The sequence below is a fragment of the Xiphophorus maculatus genome, chromosome 10, assembly GCF_002775205.1.
Source record: "Xiphophorus maculatus strain JP 163 A chromosome 10, X_maculatus-5.0-male, whole genome shotgun sequence".
Lineage (NCBI taxonomy): Eukaryota > Metazoa > Chordata > Actinopteri > Cyprinodontiformes > Poeciliidae > Xiphophorus > Xiphophorus maculatus.
The window spans coordinates 23,907,240-23,935,183 of NC_036452.1; the positions used below are offsets into that span (position 1 = coordinate 23,907,240).

The 27,944-nt window shown below is 41.7% G+C and overlaps 2 protein-coding genes across 5 annotated transcripts in view; one reads left to right on the forward strand and one right to left on the reverse strand.

Moving 5' to 3' along the window:
* The first annotated feature begins 122 nt into the window (after nt 1-122).
* On the forward strand, nt 123-18,282 carry LOC102232916 (MBT domain-containing protein 1). 3 transcript variants are annotated; one of them, XM_023340701.1, is made up of 17 exons: nt 123-293; nt 3,111-3,315; nt 3,793-3,926; nt 4,010-4,124; nt 4,206-4,288; nt 4,372-4,489; nt 5,370-5,504; nt 5,610-5,698; nt 5,805-6,033; nt 6,693-6,748; nt 6,999-7,103; nt 7,209-7,356; nt 8,121-8,203; nt 8,312-8,546; nt 9,808-9,879; nt 13,859-14,008; nt 14,593-18,282. In XM_023340701.1, exons 1-17 carry the CDS (start codon nt 273-275, stop codon nt 14,709-14,711), a joined length of 2,097 nt encoding a protein of 698 aa, XP_023196469.1. In that variant the 5' UTR covers nt 123-272; the 3' UTR covers nt 14,712-18,282. The 3 variants fall into 3 exon arrangements, with proteins under 3 accessions (XP_023196469.1, XP_014329058.2, XP_023196470.1); XM_014473572.2 differs by lacking the exon at nt 13,859-14,008; XM_023340702.1 differs by lacking the exons at nt 9,808-9,879; nt 13,859-14,008; nt 14,593-18,282 and adding an exon at nt 8,746-9,801 and having other exon boundaries at nt 8,312-8,647.
* A 191-nt stretch (nt 18,283-18,473) lies between these two features.
* tmem94 (transmembrane protein 94) overlaps nt 18,474-27,944 on the reverse strand; it is a 30,483-nt gene continuing 21,012 nt past the window's right edge. For both annotated transcript variants that reach the window (XM_014473570.2, XM_023340700.1), the window contains 12 exons: nt 27,674-27,789; nt 27,399-27,498; nt 25,938-26,046; nt 25,632-25,821; nt 25,472-25,549; nt 25,307-25,392; nt 25,140-25,221; nt 23,073-23,233; nt 22,814-22,908; nt 22,234-22,327; nt 21,985-22,155; nt 18,474-21,539 (listed from right to left, as the gene is read on the reverse strand). In XM_014473570.2, the coding sequence (XP_014329056.1) occupies nt 21,467-21,539; nt 21,985-22,155; nt 22,234-22,327; nt 22,814-22,908; nt 23,073-23,233; nt 25,140-25,221; nt 25,307-25,392; nt 25,472-25,549; nt 25,632-25,821; nt 25,938-26,046; nt 27,399-27,498; nt 27,674-27,789 (1,355 nt within the window). In that variant the 3' untranslated portion in view covers nt 18,474-21,466. The remainder of the gene's footprint in view (nt 21,540-21,984; nt 22,156-22,233; nt 22,328-22,813; nt 22,909-23,072; nt 23,234-25,139; nt 25,222-25,306; nt 25,393-25,471; nt 25,550-25,631; nt 25,822-25,937; nt 26,047-27,398; nt 27,499-27,673; nt 27,790-27,944) is intronic.

Consider the following 27,944-nt stretch of genomic DNA (forward strand, 5'->3'; position numbering starts at 1 on the left):
GATTAAATTGTGGTGGCCATTCATTCGTTTCCTTTAAAGACTTCTCTGTTTTGTTTGTGGATCTGTCGATGACCTCCATTCGGAATTGACCAATCAAAGAAAAGTAGGTTACGCTCGCTCATGCGCAGTTGGGCCAGAGTAATTTGTTGATATCCTATTCACTAGTATTCATTTAGACCATCGTATTCTATAGTCAGCTTTATCCACAGCGCGGGAGTTTAATTTACAACAGGAAGCAGAGCTAAGATAAATGTTTTCTATATGAGGGGCTGATGGAAGACGCACGGGATTTGGTGAGTGACTTTGAGACATGTTTGGGCCTGAGTTAGCGCTCCTCCTTTGTTGTTATCGCTTACGCTAGCAAGCTAATGCTTCTGACAGGATTGTTTATTTGAAAGCGCTCATAAAAGCTTTGTGGTATAACCAAAATGATCGAGATTGACCTTAACTTTACACAAAAATGTATGTGTTTTATTTTAACGCAATAAAAACTGCTTCTTTGGCAAAAACAAAATTAAGAAAAAACGATTTCCGCTAGCTAGTTGTGCTAGTGCTTCTCGACAGAACTAGCATAACAGGCTAGTTTCAAAGTTCCTCTTATTTTTGTTTCTATTCTTTTTTTCTTAAATGTTGCAGTCTTCTGTTTTGTTCATGTATATTTTTATTTAGACTCTAATTGATGGCAGGAACATTTGCCCAGCATCTTTGTATGTTTCAGTGGGCTCAAATTCCACCTGTAATAAACTAAAGAGGAAGTAGGAATGTTTTGATGGCACCAAATGCTTAAAATTTGTTCAGGTGTTTGGAATCGACTGGCGAAGAATGTTGGCTTTCAAAACATCTTTTAAAATATGTAGATCAAAAAAATCAGGATTTTTGTGATTAGTAGGAATGATCAAACAGATGCAGAATAGACCGGGGTAGTTTTATTTTTAGTCTTGAAAGCTTGCTTAAATTATTTGGTCAATATTAAAGTATATCAAATTGTCCACTTAAAATGTAAAGATATGTTGATCATTTTGGTGATGTAAAGTCGATGTTTTTAAACTATTCTTTTGAATTTTAAACTCTTATTCACCACGAGCAGCAGAATCATAACATGAAACTTTTACATCAAGATCCTGCAACCTTTACAGTCCAAAAAGCAATGTTTGACCTCCGTCTACTGTAGTTATTTAAAAAGTCGCGTTTAGAGCTGCAAACGTTACATCACCATTTGATAAAAGACAATGTATGATTTTAACCATTTATTGTAGCAGATATGTTATTTATAAAGTATCACTATTTTATTGTTAGGTGTAGGTTCTAGAATAAAAAAAAATAACAAAAGAACGTTTTGCCAAAGGGGATACATTTTCTTCCATGGCATGTTACCTGAGCAGAATGCTAAAAAATAGACATGGTTTTAGATAGAAAATAACATTCCTGGTCCTGTGTCATTCTGTGTAAAAACTGAAACTGCTAAAACGCACATTTATCATAATATCTATATTTAAAATAATTTGTTGGTGCCTTATATATATTTTTATATCCAAACATAAACACATTGCTCAAACTTTGCCCAATTACTTATCTACACAGTATAATGGCGCTCTTTTTGCAAAGCTCCCTTGCTCCTTCGCCATTTCCTACTTTTGGGGTGTTTGTCCAGAGAACTGTTTGGACTGCAGATGAATCCGTTTGCTGACAATTGAGGCATTTTCTGTACTTGAAATTTGCTGTATGGAAATTCACTTACATGACTGATGAATATACAGGAACATCTCAGCAAATGATTCCAGTGACATAAATAACTTTTGAAAATAACCTCTAAGGTGGTATTAAACATATTTTTCACTAAGACCATATTTCTGTATTAATAGTGGGTTTTTTATTGGTCTGATGTAATGATCTTCAATGTTTTAACTGTAAGCAGAAATAATGGCCTGAAAATATCAGTCTGTGTGGAATTAATCTATATAATGTGTCACCTGGTCATAGTTACTTAAAATAAATTCATTTCCAATAATAATTTAGGTGCTAGGAATCACACCCCCCTTCCTCCCCAAAAAAGTAATGTGGTTTAATCCAGAGTCAATACAATATACAATTAAAATACACAAGAGGTTTAATCATTTTTGAGACTTTTTTGTATACTAATAGGTTGGTTAATAAAATACACATAGTAAAGGACAGATTGGCAACAACAGACCCTCATTTCTGGGTATGAAATGAGGGTCTGACTTTGTGGAAGTGTGAACTGACCCACTTTGTCCCTGTCCAGTTGCCATCAGTGCCACAGTCTTAGAGAAGCTTTGGTTTAGCAAACTGATTAGTCTTTACCTGCTCCTTGTCTGAATAGTACAAACCTAACCACACTGGTTAAATTAAACTACATTATTTTTAAAACTAAACATTTACATAAATATCTTTTTAACCTTCAATGCCAATTTCCCGTTTTGGTGAAATGCACAAATAGTTATTTCCATGTTAATTTTATATTGATTTTCTCTTAATGAGAACAGAACCTTATGAATATTCATCAGCTGCTCTGCTTCACTTGATAAACTTGAACTGTGGTTATCAGGAACAACCATGTTGACAGTTTGTTTCTGGCTGTTACAGTCCAAAAGATATAAATATGGGTGTTTCACAAATTTATTCCATTGCTGCACTTGACATGCTTTAATAATAGGCTCACATGTGCATCAAAATGTGTTTGGTATGACTTAGTTATCACAAAATTTAGCAAATAGTTTTATTTTTGTTGTTTTTTCAGTTGATGTCAATATTGTCATTGATGCCTCTTGGTACCTCAGCTTTAACTTTGGGAATTATTTTAATTATTTGATCCAAAACCTGCAGAACTAAAAGAAATCTCTGAATTTTCACTGCAATAATTATACTTCCGACTCCAGCAGGTATTTTTATGCAAATATGTGTTCACACATCCTCAGTCGACTTTAACATCCATGACCTGTCTGTATTTTTGCTTGAAGGTAATCATTCAACAATGTTGCATTACAAATGATGCAACTTAAACTGGCGGGCCTGTTTTACGGGTCATGATGTATGTGTGATATTTGTGTAGACATTTTTTTTCCTCTGATTTTTGCCGTTTTCCTGTCAAGGCTGAGCGCACTGCACGTTCAGAGCGGAAGCGCCGGGACTCATTCGGGATGTTTGATGGCTATGACAGCTGCAGCGAGGAGTCCACCAGCAGCTCCAGCTCAGAGGACAGTGAGGATGACGTTGTGCGCTCCATCCCAGCCAGCCTGCCCATCATCAAGAACAACGGACAGGTCTACACCTACCCTGATGGCAAAGCTGGGATGGGTCAGTACATAACAACTGCTTCCTTTGCCTTCTGTTTGAGAATCTTGACAAAACATGTTGAAATGGCACTTCTAGATGGGGATCACTTGGGTTGTTTACCTCTTTTCTTAAGCATTTATTGTTTTAAGTTAGAATTATTTTTAGTTCTCTCTCTTTAAACACTTTATGGAAAGTGTCCATAACAGTTCCACAGTTTAGAGTAACTGAACTGGGAACAAACAGCTTTGTTTCCATGGTTTCCGTGAACATTTCTCCTGTCAGGGTCATGTTTCAGCTACTCATTCACATATTTGGTCTGGCATTTGCATTATAAAAGGGAATGCCTTAGTTTTTATAGTCATCTGCTTGGTCTAAGCAGTTGCAATGGCAGGTATTAGTTATATATATATATATATATATATATATAACTTTGAGTTATGTCTTCAACTTTCCCACTTGAATTAAATGTTTGTGTAATCTATTTTGTGATCTCTCCAGCTACATGTGAGATGTGTGGAATGGTTGGTGTTCGAGACGCTTTTTACTCCAAAACCAAGCGCTTCTGCAGCGTTTCCTGTTCCAGGAGTTATTCCTCAAATTCAAAAAAAGCTAGCATTCTCGCACGACTTCAGGTAAATCATCTGGATTAGGGGCTTGCCAAATCCTGGTATTTCAGTTCACTGACCCTGATGCCTGGCTCGTTTCGTTCCACAAGGGCAAGCCTCCGACAAAGAAGGCTAAAGTCTTGCAGAAACAGCCTCTTATGGCAAAGTTGGCAGCTTATGCCCAGTACCAAGCAAGCCAACAGAACCAAGCCAAGTCTAAATCTGGTAAGTCAGCAAAAAGCATTGATTGTATTTGATGAGTGTATGAGTTGTAGCTTGACCTTCACCTTCCCTGGACCTTCCTAGTCGTTCCTGCAGAGAGCTTTGACTGGGGAAGGTATATCTGCAGCAGTAACACGGTGGGAGCTCCCGTCAGCTGTTTTAAGCATGTAAGTTGCAGCTAATATCAACTGGAGAGCCATGAGCTAAACTCTCTTGACTGAATATTGTGCTGATTTCTGTGTAACATCAGGCCCCTATGGGGACATGCTGGGGAGACATAAAGGAAGGAGTGAGGATTGAAGTGCCCAACTCTGACACCAACCTCTCCACTAAGGTCTACTGGATTGCAGAAATTATAAAGCTAGCAGGTAAGACTATCAGAAAAGGTAAATGGTTCCAGGGAACAAGCTAGTTTCTGTGCAAATGATTTGTCAGGATATAGGAAAAAAGATTCCAATAAAGTTTTTTGTCATTTTCTAATAGTCCCTACATAATTTCTCTAGTATGTGTAGGAGGTACACAGATGGTGCAAGAAGATGGCGCTAGCCAGTATTTTATTTTTAAAAAAAGTGTTGACTCTACATTAGAAATGCAAATCTTTCAGCGTCTTTTGATTCAGAAATGATTTTTAACTCGGAAACCAGTTTTTCAGTTTTACAGATTCTGTTTAAGTTATATTACTGACAAGAAGAAAAGACAGTGTACACAAACAGAACATTTATATAAAAATATTCTATAAGATTTATTAAATATAGAATTAATTATGTTCTGCAATTAAATTCATTCAATTTATTTTAAAAACTGGAAATGATTTAATAAATTATTTCATGTTCCTGAACTGAAGCACATTATGAATGGATTTCGACTGTTACCAACTTGACCAATCAAACTCAGTGGGCGGGATTAGAACTGAGACCCTGGCTTCTGATTGGCTGCTTCAAACAGCAAGTCAAGAGAACTTCTTCGACGTTTGCTTTGACTCTGTCATAAATAATTTATTTATTTGTTAATCTGACACTCTTCACTCTCATTATTAAACTAGTTAATTAGTTAAATTGTCAAGTTGAAAAAGGAAATAAATGGAAGACGGTGGATTTTTAAGGCTGTTTTTTTCTGACTGCATTTTATAAAAATGAAGTGTTTTCTACAGGGACACAGTAAATAATGTAGAAAATGAATCTAGCGGTTAAACGTAAATTCCATGTGTTTCCATGTTAAAGCAGAGGGTTGTGTTCTGTGGCTCTGCAGGGTTCAAGGCACTGCTGAGGTATGAGGGCTTTGACAATGACACCAGCAAAGACTTCTGGTGTAACCTGTGCATCCCTGAGGTGCATCCAGTAGGCTGGTGCGCCTCCAGCAGCAAACCACTCGTACCTCCAAAAAGTGAGCGTTGCTCCTCACTCGTTCAGAGTTTAATCTTGAAGCTGCTAAGTCTCCTTCTCGTTGATGCTAACTGCTGCTGTGACATCTGTCACCTCTCACCTCTAGGCATACAGCATAAGTACTCTAACTGGAAACCCGTTCTTGTGAAGCGTCTCACTGGAGCCAAAACACTGCCAACGGACTTTACTGCCAAGGTGAAACACGCAGCTTCCTACGGTTGCTGCCCAGCTTTGCCAAATGCTTCCTTAAATCAACCGCTAACTCCATGCAGAAAATTTCTGGTCATCTTCCCAACTTCAGGTCCGTGAAAACATGCAATTCCCATTTAAGAAGCTGATGCGGGTGGAGGTGGTGGATAAGAACTACTTGTGCCGGACACGGGTGGCTCTGGTGGAGCAGGTGATCGGAGGACGCCTCAGGCTGGTCTATGAGGACGATGGCCTTGATGACTTCTGGTGCCACATGTACAGCCCTCTGATCCACAACATCGGCTGGTCACGCAGCATTGGACACCGCTTCAAACGATCTGGTAGGAGGTGAAAATATCTCACACACTTTGCACTCCAGTCCATTCTGAGACTGGGCCATGTAGCTAAATGTACTGGATCATTTGTCCAAATCCTTGATTTCTGGTGTATAAAATCCGATAGTTAGTCATGCAGACTGTTTCTATACACATTGGGTTGTTCTCAGGAGCTCAGTGAACTCCAGCGGTACCATGATAGGATGAGAGGATGAACCTGAGCATTAAGTCTAGTGATTAAAGTTCCTCACTACTAAATATTCCACAGTGGTTGGAGCAGGAGGCTACAGTCCTCCACCTGGCCATCCTGAGTTCAAGCCTCCATCCTTGGCCCGTTTGTTCCTCTAAGCCTCCTCTCTGCCCCTTCCCCTCTGATTGGCTAATAGATGATGACCGCTAACACCATGACTGAATTATGAATATATCTCATGTAACTGTTTACATCCATCGCTGCCATGATGTTTCCCAACTTGCCGCATGAACAGGCTTATTCACGTGTTTTTAATTTAATTTTGTATTTGATGGAAGCACTGAAATTGTGAAAGTTTTGACATTAACAGGATATCAGCAAAGATTTTCTCACTTTTGCAGTGGAAACTGAGCTATGACAGGACTAGTTTAATTCATTCATTCTTTTTGCTGATGTAGCACTTTTGTTTCCTCAGATGTCCCAAAGAAAGCTGAAGGACAGGTCGATGCCCCCACACAACTCTTTCAGAAGGTAAGAATGTCTGACCTTCCAGTGGTGCAGGACGTGCGTCATGAAGTGTGGTGAGGCATCTCCTTAAATCAGGGATTCTGTTTAAATAAATAGTTTAAATGAATTTACTAGAATTTACATTGTTTATGACAACCATCATTAAAACTGTCTCTTCTTCCTTAATTCTTCCTTAAGATTGTAATGTACCATTTTATTATGCAATCAAACCTTTTATTGAAATGTGTCTGTTCTATCAATATTATTATCCCAGGTAAAAGACGTTGAGCAGAGTGAGGAATGGTTCAAAGATGGGATGAAATTAGAAGCTATAGATCCCCTCAACCTCTCTGCTATCTGTGTTGCCACGGTAAAAAAGGTGAGCGTGTTCACTTGACGTGATGTGGATGAACAAAGCAACTGATTTTGTTTTCATATTTTGATCACCTTTGAGAGGCAGCCTGATTGACATGTTGCTCTGCAGGTGCTGGCAGATGGTTACCTCATGATTGGTATTGATGGCTCTGAGGCCATCGACGGATCAGACTGGTTCTGCTACCACGCCATGTCTCCCTCCATCTTCCCTGTCGGCTTTTGTGAAATCAACAACATTGAACTCACGCCTCCAAAAGGTACACTTCAGTTTCTCAGCCCACTTTAAGTTTAACCAACACTGTGTTTCAGTAACTCCATTCAGAGGCAGAGTCTAAGTGGCTTTTTGCCCTTGACTTGTCAATAGAAGTAGTTACAGCTGATATGTAAGCTGGGCCCAGCTGGCTTTCAGATGTAGGGACAGATGATGCATGTGAGACCAGGTTTTAGATTTAAAACCCTAAACACATGCTTAGAGATCATTTGATAGAATTTGATGACCAAAAAGAGGATCGCTGCATCCAACGTGCATCGTGTGTGTAGAGTTGAACCGCTCTGACGGTTTTATTTCTGAAAACTCACAGCAGTGCGGAATATTAACATCTCTACTTGTTTCTAAATGGGCGGAGGGAGTTCAGAGCTCTTTAGCTTTATAAGGCTATGTTCACAGCAGGGCTTAATGCTCAATTTCATTTTCATATTATTAAAGACGACCACAATAAGACTTTACATCCCCACCGCGACCCGCATGCGCAGAAGAAGATTGTAAACGTCTCTTTACAGGTGTAATAATGGACGCCACCGTCTATGGTTTACATTGGTTTTCAGAGCCGTCAGTATTGTCACAGGATCATAGCAACACAAGGGAAGCTGATGAAAACAAAGTGCAACTGTTGGCAATCAGTTTTGGTTTTTTTTACTGCGGTGAAAAACTGGATTTGGGTTGTGTTTTCCGGCTTTGTGTACGTAGCCTAACAGATGTTAGGTTCTGATTGGATCTTTTGTTTCCTTGGCTGTTCTCCAGGGTACACTAAGCTGCCATTTAAATGGTTTGACTACCTCAGAGAAACGGGCTCAGTAGCTGCACCTGTCAAACTCTTTAACAAGGTAAGATTTACTGGCCTTCTTTATCCTCTGGAGTTAGAAGTGACCTCTTGATTCACTTCCTTTCCTTCCCTTGGTGTGTATAAACCGCCTCTACCATGCGGCTTCCAGGAGGTTCCCAATCACGGTTTCCGGATAGGCATGAAGCTGGAAGCCGTAGATTTGATGGAGCCACGGCTGGTGTGTGTTGCCACGGTGACGAGAATCGTCCACCGGCTGCTAAGGATCCACTTTGATGGCTGGGAAGACGAGTATGACCAGTGGGTGGACTGTGAGTCACCAGACCTCTACCCAGTGGGCTGGTGTCAGCTAACAGGCTACCAGCTCCAACCACCTGCCTCACAAAGTAAGAACCTCATGCAGCCCGGTTCCCTCATCCTCCTCTTTCTGCACCTGGATCCTGGTTCCCTGCTTCATATGCACATACACATGATGGCGCATCAAAGAGTAAGGCAATCAGCAGGTCTGCTGACGATTCAGTCAGCAGATTCAACAGCAGGGTTCAGACCCTTCTGATTCTTCACATTTCTGTGACATCGTTTCAGCTCCAGAGCTCAACGACATGAAAGAAGGAACTGAGACTCAGTAACGTGGGACGATGCCAAAACAGCATCAACCTACAGAGATCCTGAACAATAAGACCTCTCTAAAGTAACCTGCACATTTTTATCAGTTCATAAACACTGCGAGGCGTTAATGTGATGGCGCTATCCACTTATGGAGAGATTTTGTGTTGTTGCATGAGTTATTTCAGGACATGGTGTCTGCTGTAGGGTCAGTCAGATCCAGAAAGGATGAAATGTGACCAACATGTTAGAGAGAGATTCACATACTCATGTAACATCCGGGTCTCCACTGATCAATACAGACTTGTGAAAGTCTAACATGTAAAACCATCACTGCAGATATCTGACCCAGTTAGTATCTGTTTAATGTAAGCTGCCAGCTAAATGAACTGTGGTAACCCTCTGTGGGATTATTTTATTTTTTACCACAATCCCTTCAGGTAAATAAAAGCTGCTACAAATGCTGTTTTTTTTCTAATGATCAATTATTCCTTGGGGGAAAAAAACTTATTTATATATTTACTTTTAATAATTTTTTTTTTTTTTAAATAATCTCTCAAAATAAAATGTACCGTAGGTAACATTTTTCATTTAACAGTGTCAGTTATTTGTATGACGTACCAGCTCTGACATGACAAATGTAAATGTTTTTATTTATAATTTAATTAACACGTTACTTACTTGCACGAATTTTGATGAGTAAAAGTTACATCGTATTTTCAGGGGGGTTTTTTACATGCAAAAGTTCAGAGCGGAACCTTTGTATTGTGTTTCTGTCACGTCCACAAATCTGATGCACAAGCAATGTCTGCAAACAGCAGCACTGGATGACAAAGCCGCTTCTCTCTGCCCAATTTTAGTTCAGTGCTGCTTCTAAAAATAATCTGATTGGATGTTGGAAAAGCCTATTGTGCTAGGAGAAGCTATTCAAACCTGATTTAAAAAAAAAAGTTTAATTTTGTGTTGTTTCCTCCCCTCTTCCCACATCCTAGTTTGTCCTTTATTGATGCCATGAGTTTGAGTTTTGGTCTCTGTTTTCAGGTAACAGAGACACACCTCTGTCTGTGCCCAAGCAGAAGAAGAAGACCCCTCAGTACAAAGGACAGAAGAAAAGTCAGTATGCTTTTATGCTCGGTGTCTTTCCTCTTCCTCTCTTTCCTCTTCCTCCGCCTGTCACTCGCTACTTTGGTGCTGGAAACTCATGCAAAATGTTTTTATTGGACCCAACGTGTCACATTGCACAACGTAGGGAAAAGAGGAAAGTTGAGATAACTCTCAGAAGCAGGAAGGATTGTGTCAGACCTTTCGGTTTGTGTTAACATCACCCAAAACACAGTGCTAATGTGAACACTAGTGGACAGTGGTAAACTCGGATTAGTGGTCAGGAGGTTGAAGAGTTTCTTTCAAGTCACGGGGGATGTTGCTGCATTTGGGGGGCTTCCACTGAAGATATGGCTTCCAGGGTCTGAAGGTCACCTGGGTGTGGACAGCTGCAGTGGTGGAAGCTTTCAAACTGAACAAGGCTGTTAAGGGCTGGTAATCTCCAGGAACTCCTGAAACAGCAGATGGTTTTAATAGTGGTGGGCCTAATGTAGTTGTAGGAAGGGTGGGAGGAAAACGAAGAGGCGAGGTTGAAATACTTTTGTTTGGCCTCAAGAAATATCAACTCAAAAGGGAAAATAGGGAGGGAAGTGAGTCCATCGCCAGGGGACAGTGGTGGATGCTGAAGGCGACATGTTTTTACAGCATTGTGGTTGATAATGTGGCATTGAGGTCTGGGGCCGATCCCACTCTAAAAAAAAAAGTCTATTCCAGACATCGATGGATCCCAGGATCTGTGAGAAAGTTTACTCCCTAATGTTGGTTGGGAGGGTCTGACCTTCAGAAGGAGCAGTGTGGCTTTCACCCTCGTCAACAAACTGACTGTGGAGCAGATCTACACTGTGGTGGAAGTTTGCTTGGCAGATCTGTGGGTCTGAAGAAGGTTCTGGTTCATCTGTGCAACATCTTGTGGAGGTGCTGCCGGGCGCTGGGTTCTGTTGATGCCTTAGGGCCGTCCTGTCCTTTCACAGGACGGCCAGAGCAAGAGCCGCCGCTGCTGCAGATGATGATGATGATGATGATGATTTTGCTGGTCAAAATTATTTTTTTAAAGTATTTTTCCCAGTTAGTCAACAAGTCGATGTGTATTTGAATTCATTCATTCATTCATTCATTCATTCATTCATTCATATCATATCATATTTGACCTGGAAGAGCCAATGACAATGACAGTGTTTCATTGTTACAATGGCAATAAAGATTGTATTGTACTTTTCATGTTGGCCTTTTTATATAGAGAGTTTTAAAGAGAAAAATTATTGAAGCTGTTTTGGATTAAACCTGCAACATAAAATAAAAAGGTACAACAGTTGGTCATGTGTACCCAGGAAAAATGTCTTCCTGTTGCTCTGAGTCCAGAAAGTGGTTCTGGTTTTAGCTTCCTTGTCTTTTTGGTAAATTATGCAGCATTGGGTGAGGCATTGATAAAAAATATACAAATATGTAAAAAAAAAATAAATAAATAATTCCAGTTCCAGTCAAATGCAGGGATTGCAAACAGTGACACAGAGAGAGTTTGTAAAGCTGCTGGTTTAATATCACTGAGACATTTTGGATGTCCATTGAAATCCGTACAGATGTGTACGGTTATAGATGAATGACATGAAAGCAACGGCATTAAAGTTTCTACTAAATCAGGGTAGAAACAGTTTTTTATAATTATACTGCTGATTTTTATGCAAGTTTACTCATTGTATCTATGGAAACACACTGGAATTGAAAATTTTCTAAAAAACAAAATTAACTGCAATGAATTAAATTCAGAGGAATCATCATTTTTGCAGTAGCATCCCACCATACTGATGTCTGAAACTCGATGTTGGAGCTGCTTTTGACCAGACTTTGCTCAGTTGCTGTTCACATACGAGCTACATTTTCCACTAAATGTCTCAGCAAAAAAATAGATATATTTTTAGGAAAAATAAACTGACTAAAAGACAAATGCTCCATCAACAGTTTGAGGCCGTCACTCATGTCTCAGTGCGCCACCTGCTGGGCTCCCTTCATGAGTCTTTGTTTCAGAGTTCTGAGTTCTACCTTGATTCTTCTGTCGTGATGCGCTGTGATTGTTTTCCTGGGTTTCAGTCAGTGTATAACTCTGGAACGTCATCATGATAATGTGCAGTAACAGGTGCCTGTGCTGTGGGCTCAGACTTTAGATCTTCCAGCGTTTCCCATCCTCTGAGTCCGTTTTCAAATTAAGAATACCGTAGAATATATGTCAGGTACAGAGTTTCCCCCAGAAAACCTGCGGAGCCCGATGTAGGGGCGCTAGAGCGAGTGGCCCACTGGGTCTTTGTTAAAAAATGTGAGATGCATGAGCAGGCATCATAATTCATCATAATCATAATGTCATATGTGAGGCCAACAGGAAGGTGCAGTGACGATGCATTTGGTCAGAATCAGAATTGCTATCGTATAATAAACAAAATTTGTTTTAGTCCAGCCCATCCAAAGAACAGCAAAGAAACAACGTCAGACATGGGTAGACAGGCGCCTGAGGCTGCAGCCAGCATGGGGAGAGCTGCCCTTTCATTTGATGAGAATAAAAATATGAGGAAAGTTTGTTTAAACAAAACAACTGTTAAACTGTTTGGCCAAAAATAACGAGAAGAAAGTTTAGAGGAGTAAACTAAGATCAAACCTAAATGCACTTAAATTAATGACAAGAATGGTGGCGGGATTTTGTGCTGGTTCTGTGTGAACTCCTGCTTTCCTCTTTTGTTTTTCCCTCCTTTTTCTTTGGCTGAAGGAGGAAACAAAAACCTCTGCACACGAGAGAGGACATTTGGGAGGTGTTTATTGCTATGCAGGGGTGTGTGTGCGTGCTGGTGTGTGTGTTTGCTAGTTAGTCTGTGAACACTGTCCCAGATAGCGACCCTCTACACCCCCAAGCATTAGTCCTTGATAGTTGGGAGTGTTCGGTCAGGTCCACAGAAATCATGGTAGTAGATAGCCTCGAGGTTTATATAACATCCAGGAGAATTTGAGATAGCCAGCCGTCCGAGGCCGACGCAGAGAGAGCCAGTTCAGATGACGGTTGCTTTTGATCAGGCTGACTCTGTTCGTTTTTCCGTCTTGAATGTTGGAAAAGCCTCTTGTTGTGCTTAAAGAAGCTATTCAATCCTGATTTGAAAAAAGTCCTCACTGGAATGGCCCATCCATCCACACACACACACAAAAACATGCACGCACACACACGTTTGCGTGGCTATCTACAGCCTAAACCTTACCCTCATCCTAACCTTAACCAAAACTCAATTCACATCTTAGTCCTAAATCTAACACCTGGCCCAAAAACAGTGTTTCCCCTTGTGGGGCCAGGCTTCGGTCCCCACAAGGGGAAACACTGTTTTCTCCTTGCCTTGTGGGTCCCCACAACATAGTATGTATCAGGAAAATGGTCCCCACAAGGAATTACAAACAAACACACACACACACACCGGCCAGGCGGCCTAACTACGACCAGGACAGCTGCCAAGATGGTGCACACCGAGTTCAGTGTGTCAACTGTAACCCTAAATTATTTTTGTCTTTACTTCTACTGTTGTATAAACAAGCCTGTACAAAACAAACAACACTTAGTTTGGTGGGGAGGCAAGTAAAGCCTGGTGGCCCGCCAGGCTGATAACACACTGAGAAAAACCCTGAGGTAGTTCATAGTGGGCAGGATGGAAATATGGATGCGGAAAATATCAGACACTGGAAGCAAAAGGTACGAGGGAGAGAGGGAAGAAGAAGTAGGTTAGAAGTGTGCAAGGAAGGACAGAGAATGCAAAGGTAGGAGGGACATGAATGGTGGCAGTGAGAGCAGCTCACCAGGGGCTTATTCAGATGGGAGAGTGGATGATCTTCCCAGCAGTGCTTCATTGAAGGTGGCATCCTGAGCTCTAACCTTTTACTTTCCTTCTTGGTTCATGATTGAACTGCTCAACTGAGCCCTGTGTGCAATAAGCCCCTGGTAGCTGACCCCAGTCTGGTTGGTGTTTAGAGAGGAAGATTCCGGTTGGTCGACGGCCCTTCAGTCAGTCAGGCAGGAGGAGGAGCAGCTTCTCAGGAGACGAAGAGCACAGCCCACCCACTTACTGTGTCCAGGGGCCTGCTCGGCCCCGAGCACACCTGCACCCCATCCACAAATCAGGTAATGGCACACTTCTGACTACATGAGATGGGCCAGGAGCCCCAAAGGCTCGGGAGACGGGGCCTCTGTGTGGAGACGCAGGCAGCTGCTGCTGCTGCTGCTGCTGCCCGTCTCTGGTTGGACCCGTCGCTGTCCCCTTTTAGAAAACCTTTTATTTCTGTTTTACTTGATGTTCTCAGTGCTTGACCTCCAGGAGGCCAGTGGAGCACCTGCACTGCAAAAACACTAAATCTTACAAAGTATTTTTGGTCAAGTTTCTAATGCAATATGTCAATATTTGCACTAGATATTAAGGAATCCATTAGTGGATTGTTTGATTTATGAAAAAAATGTCTTGTTATAAGTGAAATAATCCACCAATGGAACTAGAACATTTTCATCAATATTAAGGAATTATTGACTTAAAACAAGTTCTTGTATCTTGCTGAAAAGTTACCTGTAAATAATCTTTCTTATTTCAAGTGTACTAAGATATTTGCACTGGAAACGTGACCAGAAATACTTGGTAAGATCGAGTGTTTGTGCAGTGAGCTGTGTGTGCAGCAGCGTGTCTGATCCCTGCTCTCTCTGCTGTCCCCCTGCAGAGTCTCTGCTGCGGATGAAGGAGGACCCGGCCGACGGGGACGAGTTCACCTTCACCCAGGGAACCTCGGACCAAGAGAGCAACGGCTCAGGCAGCTACTACATCAAACAGGAGCCATGAAGGGGCCCCGACAGGAAGCAGACAGGGGCCCGACAGGAAGAGACGACACAGATCTGGAAGCCTGTCGGACCGGCTTCAGGCTTACTGAGAAACCCAAACGGGAACATGTCTGAACTGCTGCTGCCCGGCAGCTGTGGGTACCGGATCTCTGAGTTCTGACCCGACCCACAGACTCACTGAGCAGCTGTCACTGAGCCAGAGCTTCAGTTGTGTTGTTGCTTCGGTTGGTTTTTGGTTTTTGGCAGACGACAGAGACCTTTCCTTTGGAGCAGTACGGACAGATGGCGTTTGGTTTGTTTATAGTACTTGAAGATTTGAATTGATTTCTACTATTTTTGGGGTTGTTCGTTTTTTGGGTTTTTTTTGTGTTGTTTCTGTTGCATTAACTTCTTCGGTGGCTGTGTGGAAAATGTAACTTGTTGTTCCTTAAAATCTTTTTAAATGTTTTTTTTTTTTTACTCAGAGGTTTGTGGAATCCAGGTTCCAGATGTACATAAGACAGACTGGTAGAGGTCCAGTGCAGCTCAGCATTACTCTTCAGCTCTTCAGCTCTTTGTGTTTCCAGCTCAGCGTTGTTCCACAGAGCGCAGCGTGTAAATCTCTTCCAGCTTGTAGGCTTCTGATCAAAGTTTAGCCAATTTCAGTCCCAGCAGCTTCCCCTCAACAAAACTTCTTCCTTTCATTCGTAAGTCAACCGCTGGTTTCCCACGACAACCAGCTTTGTGGGTAGGACGTCGACAAAAACTGAGGGAAACTTTTTGGCGCAAGATCCCCAAAATGTTCTGAATCCTAACTGTCCCCAAAAACCCTTCAGCCCATTCCGTCGTGTTTCCAATGTGTTGTTGTTAACTCTGCATGATGTTTCCATGGGAACAGGCTGCCAGCCGCCCTCCCTCGGTCTGATGCTGACGGTCTTAGCAGTGGCGGCGGTGTGATCAGACTGGAACGGAACGTGTTCGGGGGGAGGAGCTGCGCTGCTCCTGTGGAGTCGGCTCATTTACTGTTTCTTTACTGATTAAACACTGAATGCGTTCTACTGAGGAACCTTTCTGCTCAGGCTGGAACGATCCCGCAGCCCTCTAAAGAAGCTGTTTTCATTATGTCCATTAGTAATATGTGGGTAATATTTAGTGTTTTTTGTTTGTTTTGTTTCTCTGTGCTCCTGTGTGTGAGATCTGAGCCACAGAACGACACGATGCACTGCTTCCCCTGCAGTCCAGGCCACAGGCAGGAACACACAGAGCTCCACTTCCACATTCACACGGTCTAACACAGATATATAAATATACATATATAATAAGATGGGACTCGTTGGGTCGTTTAAGCTAGACTTTAGCAGCTGTTTATCTTCTACCTCGTGATGCTGACAGCTAACAGATCAACCACAGGATGAGACGGATGATGGCAGCCATATGCAAACACATCCTGATCCCTTAGTGATCCACACCAAACACATCCATTCCTTCTCCTGCATACCAGGTCGTGTCATGTCAATGTTATGCAATACCAGAGCTTATATTGTTTGGTTATATGAAATAAAATTTATCCCAGCTGCAGCCTCTCAGATCATTATAGAAATGTAAGGAATAGAGTGTCTAACAGAAGCTTCTAACTGTGATTATTCAGGGGTTTCCATGGAATTGGCGCCGGATGGAGATGCAGGGCAGACGGTAGAAGGTCCACACGTAGGCTCAGAGTCACTTCTCAGGATGTGTTCCTTTAGCTGCAGCTGGAGCTGTTGTTTTGGACCTGGGTGGGGGAGGTGGGGGGTTCAGGATCTGCAGGGTTTTGGGAACTTGAATTGTTTTCATATTCATTATTCTTCTCTGGAGCCAAAGCAGTGAGCCGATGCGTCAGCCCCTCCACTGTCAGCAAATCCAAGTCAAATTCTCTTTCTGCTAAATCTAACTGACTAGAATTCAGTTTTTGGTTTCAGTTACAGTTATGTTAGCGGTAGGGTGCACCGATTACAGTTTTCTGGTCCATCCTGGATATTTTATTTTTTTCTCTTTCCTGGAAAGTAGCTCAGTTAGCAACAGTGTGGTGTTGCTAACTGAGCATGTGCAGATGTGACCTGCACAGGATATCCTCTGTGCAGAGGATAAAGTTGACAGCAACTGATTTTCAGATTTTTCCTGTAGATACGGTCGAGTTGTCATGTAAATCTGAATGAAGGGCAGGTCTGAGCCATCGGTGCACCTGCACTTAGCAACTTTTACTCTTTTTGTCATTGGTGTGGAAAATATTTGACTTCTGTGATCTAAATGTTATTCAGATATGAGAGCAGGTTTGTGAATCTGAGGGAGAAGCAACAGCATTAAATCTGGTTTCGGCACAATCACAACCAAACGACTGTTAATCACATTTAAAATGAACTTTTTAACCAAGACTAGCTTGGAGTTTGTTAGCTGTTTAGCTGTAGTTGTTAGTGCTGCTAAAAACACAACCAGATGCAATGACCCATCTACACTTTCAGCAATAATTTATAGAAGTTGTAATGATTCCAAATGAATTTATGGTTTAATTTTTTATCAAAGGAGATCACCTCCTTTAAGACTTGTGATAACAGCGTGCGCTGCGGTCACGGTTGTATTTGGTTTGGAAACATTCTGCCTCAGGTCTGCCAATCCTGAAGGATCTGTGGTTTCCTGATGGATGCAGCTCATGTGAAACAGCTTTTAAAGGAGCAATAATCGCTGCACATTAGTTCTGTTTGAGGTAGGATGAAAGCATTAATGTTTTGGTCCCAAAAGCTGCTGCTGCTAAAGTAGGAGGAGACGAGAACATCACTGTTAGATCTAGGAAATGATTCTTGTAGATAAGTCAACGCTCCAGTGTCAGCCTGACCCTGCTGCTCATGGTCAGCCGCACAGGACGACATGGAAGTGATGATTTGGACTCATTTGCAGAAGATTTTGTCCAGACGTGCTGAGCTGCAGGCCCCCTGCTCCCACCCCGTACACACCGTCTCTGTCCTGGGTCACTCTAGATGTTGTTGGTCGTCCTCCAGTCGGTGTCTGTGGTCAGGAGCGTCTGGAAGTCCAACCCCACCAAGAACTGACAACTGTTTTTGGAAATGGGAAGCTCAGGTCTGCTTTTCTGCAGTTTAAAGGTTTCATTGAAATGTTGTGAAATTAGAAGCTAAATTTTGCCCAAGAAAGTCAACTGCAAATGAGTTTTTAACGGATTTCTAAAGAACCGGTAACGACCGCCTGTTCTTAGGTGATTGACTCGTTCTCTTGGGGTTTCCCTTGAATTCGTCCCTGGTGGTTCTCCCTGCCCCCCTCCCCCTGCAGATACTAACACGGGTCTTTTGTATGTAATAGCCCTCAAATAAAATCATGATATAGTGGTGCTATATATAAATATATATATATATTTATATTTGATAAGAATGACATATTGTCTTGTTACTGTCAGAAGATAATTGTGTGTTCAGATTATGGTTTATGGGGTAAAAAAGAAATCTATTTTGGATACAAATTTAAATTTAGTTGGGTAAATTTGTGCTGTGATAAATAAAGCTTTGATAGACTTTGTAAATAAAGCCAACTGTTTGGACCAACTATAATGAAAGGTTTTCTTTGTTTTCCTTGTGTTACGAACTGTTTTCCGCATGGCTGTGAAAGTTTATCTGGTGGTTTTTGTAAAATCGGACTTTTACACTGAATAAAGAGCTTATGAGGTCCGACGCTCGGAAATCCTTTTTCTCAGAAAGTTGAAGGAAATGATTTTCTTCACACAACAGAAGAACACGAGTCCTTTACCAATGATCCGTTTAATTCTCAGATATAATCGAGACACAAACAAATCCGTCTGAATATACACTTTCAAATCTGCAGCATGTACATTGTTGACTGTCCTTATGGAAGCATCTCAGTTCATGCAGAACAACCAAACAGTAAAAAAAAGAAGAAGTTTTCTTCTGTTCTTGTTTTTACTTTAAAAACATTCATCTGGAATTTCAAATAAACTTCTGTCTTTCAAAAAAACTCCTGCTGACTTTCAGTAACATAGAAAAGTTTCCAGCCACCAATAATTAGCTTTGTTTTCTTTAGTATGAAAGCTTTTTTAGAAAGCCTGTATAATATATGACTTTATATAACTGATGAGTTCAGTGAAAGCCCTGACCTCAGTGTGACCAGTAGTGACCATCAGAGGAAGATGACCAGCACACACCAGGCTGCTTGGCCTCAGGCTTTTATTTAAGTCTCAGTTCTGTCGGTGTTTTTAAAAACTCTGCATGAAATGCAACATGTAGTTATGGCAAGATTTCCAAATAAAATGATCAAATTCAAGCTAACAGCGTTCTGTCACATTCCAGCACGGCCAGGAGCGATGTGTGTGTTTTTTATTTTATTTATGTGTTTTTTTATTTTATTTATGACGCTTATTTAAAGTATTGTTTTGTCTGATCTGAAGACTGTAAGGGAGCGATCTGCTCTCAGGTTGACGCTCCGGTCCTTCGTGTGGCCGTGACCCCGCCGTGACCCCACTGTTCCCCGGCCAGCTTTCCCAGATTCACCTAATAATCAAACATTTTTAGATTATTATAGGACCAGAATCTCTGGATGCTTTTTAGCCAATTCAGATATTAAATCTCTGCACCATAAAATTGACCTCTATAAGTTGAGATCCTTCAGCTGAGTTTTAGATTAAAACTAGAGGCTGAAGCAACTGAGGCATAAAATGCATCTAGAAGAATCTGGTAATTCAGCACAAACATCCATTAACAAAGTCATAATGTAGTAGATTTGGCTGAAGGTAGGTATGAATAAAACAACTCAATCTGGATCCAAACGCAGCAGAGAAAAGCTTGTGGGTCATGATGTTTTTAGAGGTAGTGACAATACATCCGTTAAAAAAAATTAATTCAGGTTTTATGGCAAGTTGTCACTTCCAATGAAAAGTTTGGTTGTTTTCAAGCACCAACAGATTCCGACGTTTCGGTACATTCAGCAGCAGCTGCAGGAAATAGTTCCCAACAAACTGGACTCAGTTTCCATGCAGACGGCAGACGTTCTCACGTGGTTGAAAACAAGGAATTATGGGATTGTTCCGGCTCGATTAGGACTCAAAAGTCGGAAAAACTGGACCGGAAACTCTAACCTGTGAGTTTGGATAGATCTTCACACCGAGCCAAAACTCAAAATCAACATGGCTGCCACGCTACTACAATAGTGACAGCTGCAGTAATAAATGGCTGCCGTTCTCTCAGCTCGCTCCATAAAGTCTGCGGCAAATCTGTTAGCGCACATTTTGCCCTCGCTCCTTAATTGTGGGAATGGCTAATAGCGGCTAGCAGTTAGCCGGTTACTGAGCTAAACGGAACAAATCCCTCTGGGTTTCTGACTAAAGGAATAAAAAAAAAAAAAATCAAAACTATAAATTTTTTTATCTTTTTTTTTTTAATCATAAAATCTCATCTCTTTTTCAATAATTATTAAAAGTATCCATTTAAATGCCGTTGTTTGCTGAAATGTTGTTTGCCATGCCCATCTTTCTGATTGGCTGCCAGTCAAATTTATGAACCTGCTTTGTTCCTCAAGCAACCATAGCAACCACGAAATGCACAAGAAATCCCAGGTGTGCCAGTAGGTTTTAAAAAATATAGATTTTATATAAACGTGCATATTGCCACTTTTGAGTGGAAATCACATGGCAGAAATATTTTACTATTTTAAAGAAAATTTTGTTGGGATCTTCTACAATTGTTATATACACGTGTATATGCATACACATATCTACATACATATGTATGTACACATGTATATGTGTATATATGTATCAAACCTATTGTGTGGCAGAACATGGGGACTACATGCACCAAACACCGTGACACGCTGCAGACGGACACACCGGGCCAGACGGACACACCGGGCCAGACGGACACACAGGGACAAACAAAATGACCTCCAACATTTTATTTTCACTGGAAGTGGTTGTTTAACAGCAGTAGTGAGAACTCTAACCAGTAGCCGGGTTCATGGCATCCTATTGCTGAACTGTGCTGGTGCATGCTGGTCTCAGCTCGGGTGACCATGATGATCTCAAGTGATTGGCTGAGGAGGTCTCCAGGGAAACCGTTCATATCATGTTTGTAAAGAAGTCAACTAAAAATCCAAGAGATGAAATAAAAGCTTTAAAAAGTGTTTAAAGTTATTGAGAAATAGTTCAGGATTTACACTAAATATTCTCCACTTCCTTAGGTTACTATTTTTCTCCACAGCTTATTTTAGGCCATTTCTCTGAAATTCTTGCACACATTGAGGCTCCATAGTTTCAGGCGGTCATGTTTTTTTTTTTTTGTTTTTTTTTTAGCCCTACATTTACATTTAAAGAAGGGTAAAAAAAAAAGGATGCCACGTTTTTGTGAAGACTGATGAACTATGATACACAGTGATGAGGTGAATGTCAGCTGCAGCGCTCTACGGGACGTGGAGCATTCCTGGAGAACATGCACATGGATCCTGGTGGTGGAGAACAGAGCGGAACCTGGGGAATATACAGTAAACATGTCCGACAGCGTTCCTCACGCCTCTACTACCACGTGGAGGTGCCGCAGGTCCGGCTCCGGCTCTGGCCCCGGCTCGGCCAGCTGCAGCAGCAGGTCAACCACCGTCCACCATGACACCTGCTCCTCCCTGCAGGGGGAGCAGAAAGGCTGCTGGTTTCTGGAGGGAACCAGCCGGCGCCCAGAGCTGCCAGAACATCATCGTCCTCTGATGAGGGCAGTGAGGTGGGGGGGAGGGGCTTTAGAAAGGAGAGTTCATCCCAAGTTTTGTTTCAAACTGCAGCTTCTGTCTCTTCTGGTACCGAACCCGATCCCTGAAGAGAGCAGAGAGAGAAATGAGCTGACATGATGGAGGTGAGCAGAACCCTGCGATGTATTTTTTTTTTTTTTAGAAAACCATGCATGGTTAGAAAAAATAAAAAATAAATTAAAACAACTGTTTTACAGGATTTTATAAACATATGCTACTTCTTTTTTTTTTTTTAAACCAAAGTGGGATATTTCAGATTTTCTTTTACTGTGTTTTATGTCTGATTTCTTGTCACTAACAGACACTTTTTCATTGCTGCTGCTGTTTAAATCAAAATGTTTTACTTGAATCGTAAAGGGAAACTAAACGTTGTAAAACTCTTCTGCTCTGACTTTGTATTTCAGCCGTTTGAGTTTATTGGGTTTTATGGTTTTATGTATCCACATCTCCGCCACCTCTTCTGCACACGCTGCGTTTACTGGGACGTTCTGGCTCTGGTGTCAACGTACCGTATCTCATGCAGCTTCACCACTTCGTTGACCAGCACTACCAGCAGCGGGGACAGGGAGGCCAGCAGCCACACCTCCAGGGGAATGCTGGCCAGGCTGAAGGTCAGAGGGCTGCTCTGGTCCCGCCACAGCTGGTAGTCCACTGTGGCCTGAACGCCCTGGCCCAGCAGTCTGGCGACAACGTGAGCAGGTTAGGAACTGATCTCAAGAGGAGCTGTGTATGTGCTGGACATGAGGAGGAGGACTTACACCACGGGCACAGTGAGGCACCACCAGGTGTTGTTGAAGGGAGTCTTCCTCCACAGAGGCTGGGAGCGGTGGACGTAGCTGAGGGAGATCGCCACTGAAAACAACCGCAACACTCTAAACGCACAAAGAACACCAACCGCGCTGCGCCTGTGTGTGCAGTGGTGGGCATTTATCGTATCGCTAAGTATTTGTATCGGGATAAATTTCTCAGGATAAAAATTTGGATTTATTGTCACAATAAATCTAAATTAGTTTGAAACCCCACAAAACTGTCCGCATTGCTGGAATTGTTAGTGTTTAGTATTTTCTCCACTGTTTGTTCAATAAATATCAATACATTTGAGAATATGATTAAATTCAGTTACTGTGGGGAGCTTTGTGATACAAATCACTTTGTTATGTGACTGGTGACCTAAAGCAGCTGATCACTAATAATCAATATTTATGTTTTTGTCTGATTGCTGTGTCATGCAGTGGCAGCTAGAAAAGAGGTAACACATTGTTTTTATTGTCACTTTCATCGTTATCACGATAATATCACTAAATATCGTGGAAAAACTTTGCGTCCATTTTGCCCCACCTGTGTGCAGCACTAGAAAACCAGCCATGAGCTTCTGGGTCAGCAGCAGGCCGTTGGACAGATCACCAAACCACTCCAGGGACTGTTGTGATGAGCTGCAAACACACACACACACACACACACACACACACACACACACACACACACACACACACACACACACACACACACACACACACACACACACACACACACACACACAGAGGTCAGACATGTTTGATATTTCAGGTTTATTACCGATTCGTCTCCTGGTACATACCTGGCTGTGAATATGGAGCTGCATGTTATGGAGTTGTTACTCAGGGTGAGGTTGGTGCCAACAGGGCACACAGTCTGCAGGGTGAAGCCGAACACCAACAGGTACACACACACCGAGAGGCCGAACTTTAAGAAGAAACAGCCCAGGAAGTAGTTCTGAGTCTGGAAGGACGGGAGAAGAAGAAAACAGTCAGACTCACCGAGAAACATTCTGGAAATTTTTTGTGCAGGAAAGAAACTTTTCCAAGAGCTTTGATGAGATGTTTCTGTCAAACCAAAACATGTTGGGTTTTTTTTATTCAGCCAGATTAAAACCAGCTCCAGCACTGCCTCTGCTCTCAACTCATTTCTATTCAGAGGTACTTTATCATTCTTAACAGAAAATGAGGAATTGTTGTAACTCCTATTATCCAGATTTCTTCAGCGAGTTGTTAATGCTGGCGGCTGTGGACAGAAAGGATCGCCTGTAGCAGTCTGTATTACAGCCATTCTAAAGAAGCTTCTGACTGAAGACACTATCTAGCTGTATGACAGTCTGATGAAGAGGATGCTCAGGGTTGATCCTCCTCCTGCTTAAAGCCTGTGATCTTCTTCATCACTAACCACACACACATCTCTGATACTGATTCTCTGTAGTTTGCTCTTCAGCCTCTCCTTACTGTTTATAATTTTTACTTTAAGTGTACCCCCTAATAAACCCCTTGTCCCTGCGTCAGTGCTCTACTGGGAAACCATCTCAGTGTTTTGGTTCTGATGGTAATGTTCACACAGACATTTATATGACAGTCAGTCTGTTCATGTGGCTGGCACAGAGCGTCCCAGTCAGTAACCTGAAACAGCCCTGCACCTTCTACAGGTTCATCTAACCATCTTCTTACATTTAGCTTAAATGATTCTGGTCTAGATTCTAGTACAAAACTAACTTATAATAAACTTTTCAACAAACTACAAAGGGCTTGTTTTAAGTCAATAATTCCCTGATATTGATGAAAAACTATTTGTTCATATTGGCAGATTATTTCACCCCTAATATGGAGAAAATGTCTTGTTATAAGTGAAATAATCAGCCAATGGATTTGCGGAGTGAGTTCAGGTATTATTTGAGCTTTTGAAATGTTGATCAGCTATCAGGTTATAAAATAAAAAACACTTGTTGTTATGGTTACACATCATAACTTACGGAGCCTCTAGAACCTGGGGAATTTTTTTTTTTGCGTTCCCTTGCAATACATTTGCGTTTCCTCACAAAACTGTACTGATCAGTTATGCGGCATAATTGAATACTGTAAGCCTTTCTTACGGTGGGCGCCATACTTTCTGCTTTAATACAAGGTTATGTGAGGTTTTTCCATGAATGTTAATATCTCATTGTGAAATATCTGAAGTTTTATATCTTTCTTTAGGGTAGAAAGGCACCAGAAACCTATGATATAAACAGAAACTTTCCGTAAGTAGGAAAGAAATAAAAATACATCCTAATTTGGACTATTTCGGAGTTATTATCGCGGGTAATAAATCATCTGACAGTTTTGATTGTGTCTCTGTTGTGTTCGTAGTCTGAGTGGTTTAAAGAGCTGCTTTCAGTTCCATCTTAGCCTTAACAGACATAAACATGCAGTGAATAAATCGACTTTCAATCAGGTTTTTTTTTGCACCAAAGGCTAAATAATAATAAACACGTTTTATTATTAAAAACACGACAAACTGGGGTGCTGTGGTGGTCAGTACAGTACTGTGAGGACACGCAAAACAAATTTTTTTCCCATGTCCACTAGAGGGCTCCGTAACAACTATCCAGCAGTAAAAAAAAAATTTTTTTAAATCGCCAAACATTCCAGCTGTAGCAATATTTCCAAAATCACAGAGAACAACTGTTCAAAAAAAGCAATGTTTCAACCAGAAAAAGAGAAACAATTAAAAAACATAAAAATAAAAAAGAATCACAATGAAAGTAACAAAGCTTACCCCCTTTCTGAAAGAAGCACACATTTCCATTACTGGACATGAAGTGACCAGTAATGGTCACAGTTTTGTTTTCTATTACAAAGCTCCTCTCAGCTCATCCTACCTTCTTTGGGATTGAATCCAGGTTCTTCCCTGTGGCAACTGTCATAACCGAATTGTCCGGTGGCTTTCCCAACAGTGACACACTGCCAAAACAAATCCAGCGTTAAAACATTTGACAGATCAATTAATGCGACTGATTCATCATCGACATGTGGCGTGTGTATGTACCTGAGTAAAGGGCAGCAGAAGCAGGACATCCAGAGGATGTCAGTGGTGTTCATGGGAGGAGGAAGCTGAGCGAGGCAGGCCAAGAACTGCACAAAAACACAACACACACTTTCAGATGACGCATGGCACAGACAGGCCTGACATTCCTGGGGTTTCCTGTCCCACCTGAAGAATGACCAGACTGAGCTGGCACTGCAGCAGGAAGAGAAAGCACTTGCGGATACCAGACGTTGTGTGTCGTGCCTGCAAAGTAGTTCAGCAAAGGTAAAAATCAGTATCAATTGAAGATGTGTATGTGACTCAGTGACTGCTCGATGTGACAAACCTGCTCTATGAGTTTAATCAAGCTAACGCTGTTTCCCTGGTGGAAGGAGACGGAGCAGCCCAGGCTGTTCAGCTGTCCTGACAGTCTGAGAGGAGAGAGTCCTTCAGCCTCTCCGCTGAAGCCTCCTCCTGTGGCGTAGCCAAAGGTCTCCCATGAGCACTGAGACGGATACAGAGGGTCCAGCCCAATGCTGCGGAGCCCAGAGAGTGGACAAAATGGCGTCAGCTGATGCGATGGGGACGATTCGGATGTGCTCGGCTTCAGAAACGTTGTGAAAAATGTGGAGAATGAAAGCCACCTCTGTACCTGAGATCGCTTTGCAGAAAGAGGCGGCTGTTGCGGAAGTTGGCGGAGCTTCCCAGACAGCAGGTCACCTCCCTGTTCTCCTGCATGATCTTCATCATCTCACACATGGCTGCAGAGAGGAAGACCAGCCACAACATTTCAGTTTAGTTTGTCCCATGGATAACAGAGTGGGCCTTGATGACTCGGAAGATTTACAGCTCTGGAAAAAGTGAAACTGAACTGAACCCCATTAGAAACCTCCTGGTTATTCCAAAGATAATGATTTCTGAACTCTCCGAGATAAAATATTAGTATTGTTGTTTCTAAATGAATATGAACTTGTTTACTTTGCATTATTTAAGGTCTGAAAGCACTGCATCTTTTTTGTTATTTTGACCATTTCTCATTTTCTGCTAAAAAATACAAATGTTTTGCTTGGAATTTCAGAGACGTGTTCATTTTACTCAAACATATGCCTATGACAAGTAAAATCAGAGAAACTGAAACTTAATTTTCTCCAGAGCTGTATATATATACGGAAGAAGACTGGAGCTACTGAGAAAAATAAAAACTAAATATTAATTCTGTCTTTTCTTTTCAGAATTCCAACTTTAACCTCAGAATTCTGACATTTGATCTTAGAAGATTGTCTTTTCCGTGGCCCTCGTCCATGAAGCTATTCTCTCTTTGTGCTGATCTCTGCCTTTGTGTAAAACATGGTTGATTTGTTAATCATTTTGTCAAACAGGTTGACTGATTTGTCTAACAGATGTTTGACAAGTTCTTACGTTTCTGTCAGAACAGAACGCTTCAAATCCATGAAGCGAATTGAACACAGCAAAAACCAAACGGCTCGTCCGTTGGCTATATTCTTGACTTGTTTATGGTTTTGGGGAGAGTGTAGGGCTCTTCATGTGATTCTATTGGAGAAATTGAAAAATACAGTTCAAGTATTCAAATAGTAAATGTTATTGATTTTTACCCAGCTGCTGTGGAAACCCACAGCAGCAACAATTACGTGCTTAACAATAAGTCTTTAACAGTCTATATCAATGTAAATAGTTCTATACTTATAATAATGTTTAGTTTGGAAATGATATGAAGTTATTTCTTATAATCTTTTTATCTTAGCTTCTGTAAGACAGGGTACAAAAAAAAGCACAGTTCTTATTTCAGAGGAATGACTGAATTTTATTCTAGATTTATTTATTACTTTTGTGAAACCAGGACTTGGACAAACCAAATCCAAGCATCAAATCAATTCATTCAAATGATTAAAAATGCTATTCTAAAAAAAAATGCAGTATTTGATTAAATACATATCACGGTCTTCAGGCTCCATGTTAGTTTTGATGTTGACGTCTTTGTGCTTGAGCTAAAAATGCAAATGAATGAAACTGTAGAGGTAAAAACTCTCCTCAGTCTCCAGAAGGATCATTAAAAAGCCTGTGGATAGTCAGACACCCGGAGGCAAAGACTCACTGTCGGGGGTGCAGTCGGTGAAGAGCGGCACTAAAAGAGGCACATTGTCGATGTTCTTCAGATGAGGACGGACCTGGTGGATCCCCCGAGGCAGCTTGGCCTGAAACAGAGCGCAGCATGTCAGCCAGAAAACAACAGCCTGAGTCAGGACGGCGCTGGACAAATCCAGTTACAAACGATCTGAAACGTTTCATTAGCACAGAACGCCTGGCAACAAAGGCAGAAGGTCTGCTGAGATGAGCCCTGCTGCATAATGTGACTGAGGTGATGATTACTCTGTTACAATCCTCCAGGAAGCTTGGCACGTCGCTATCTGTCGGCTGGAAGCTGGCCAGGTCGGACTGGGCCTCCTCCTCCTGCAGCAGCGGACCCTCCGCCTCGTCCCGGGAGTCTTCAGGACAAAAACGCAGGAAAATGGACACAGTACAGATGATGACAGATCTGTTATATTGTTGTCATTGCCTTGATGGGACCATTCCAGTTTCTAAGTGGTAACAGCAGAGATCAGAAGTCAGTATGGCTGCTAAGCCTCTGACTGCAGGGCAG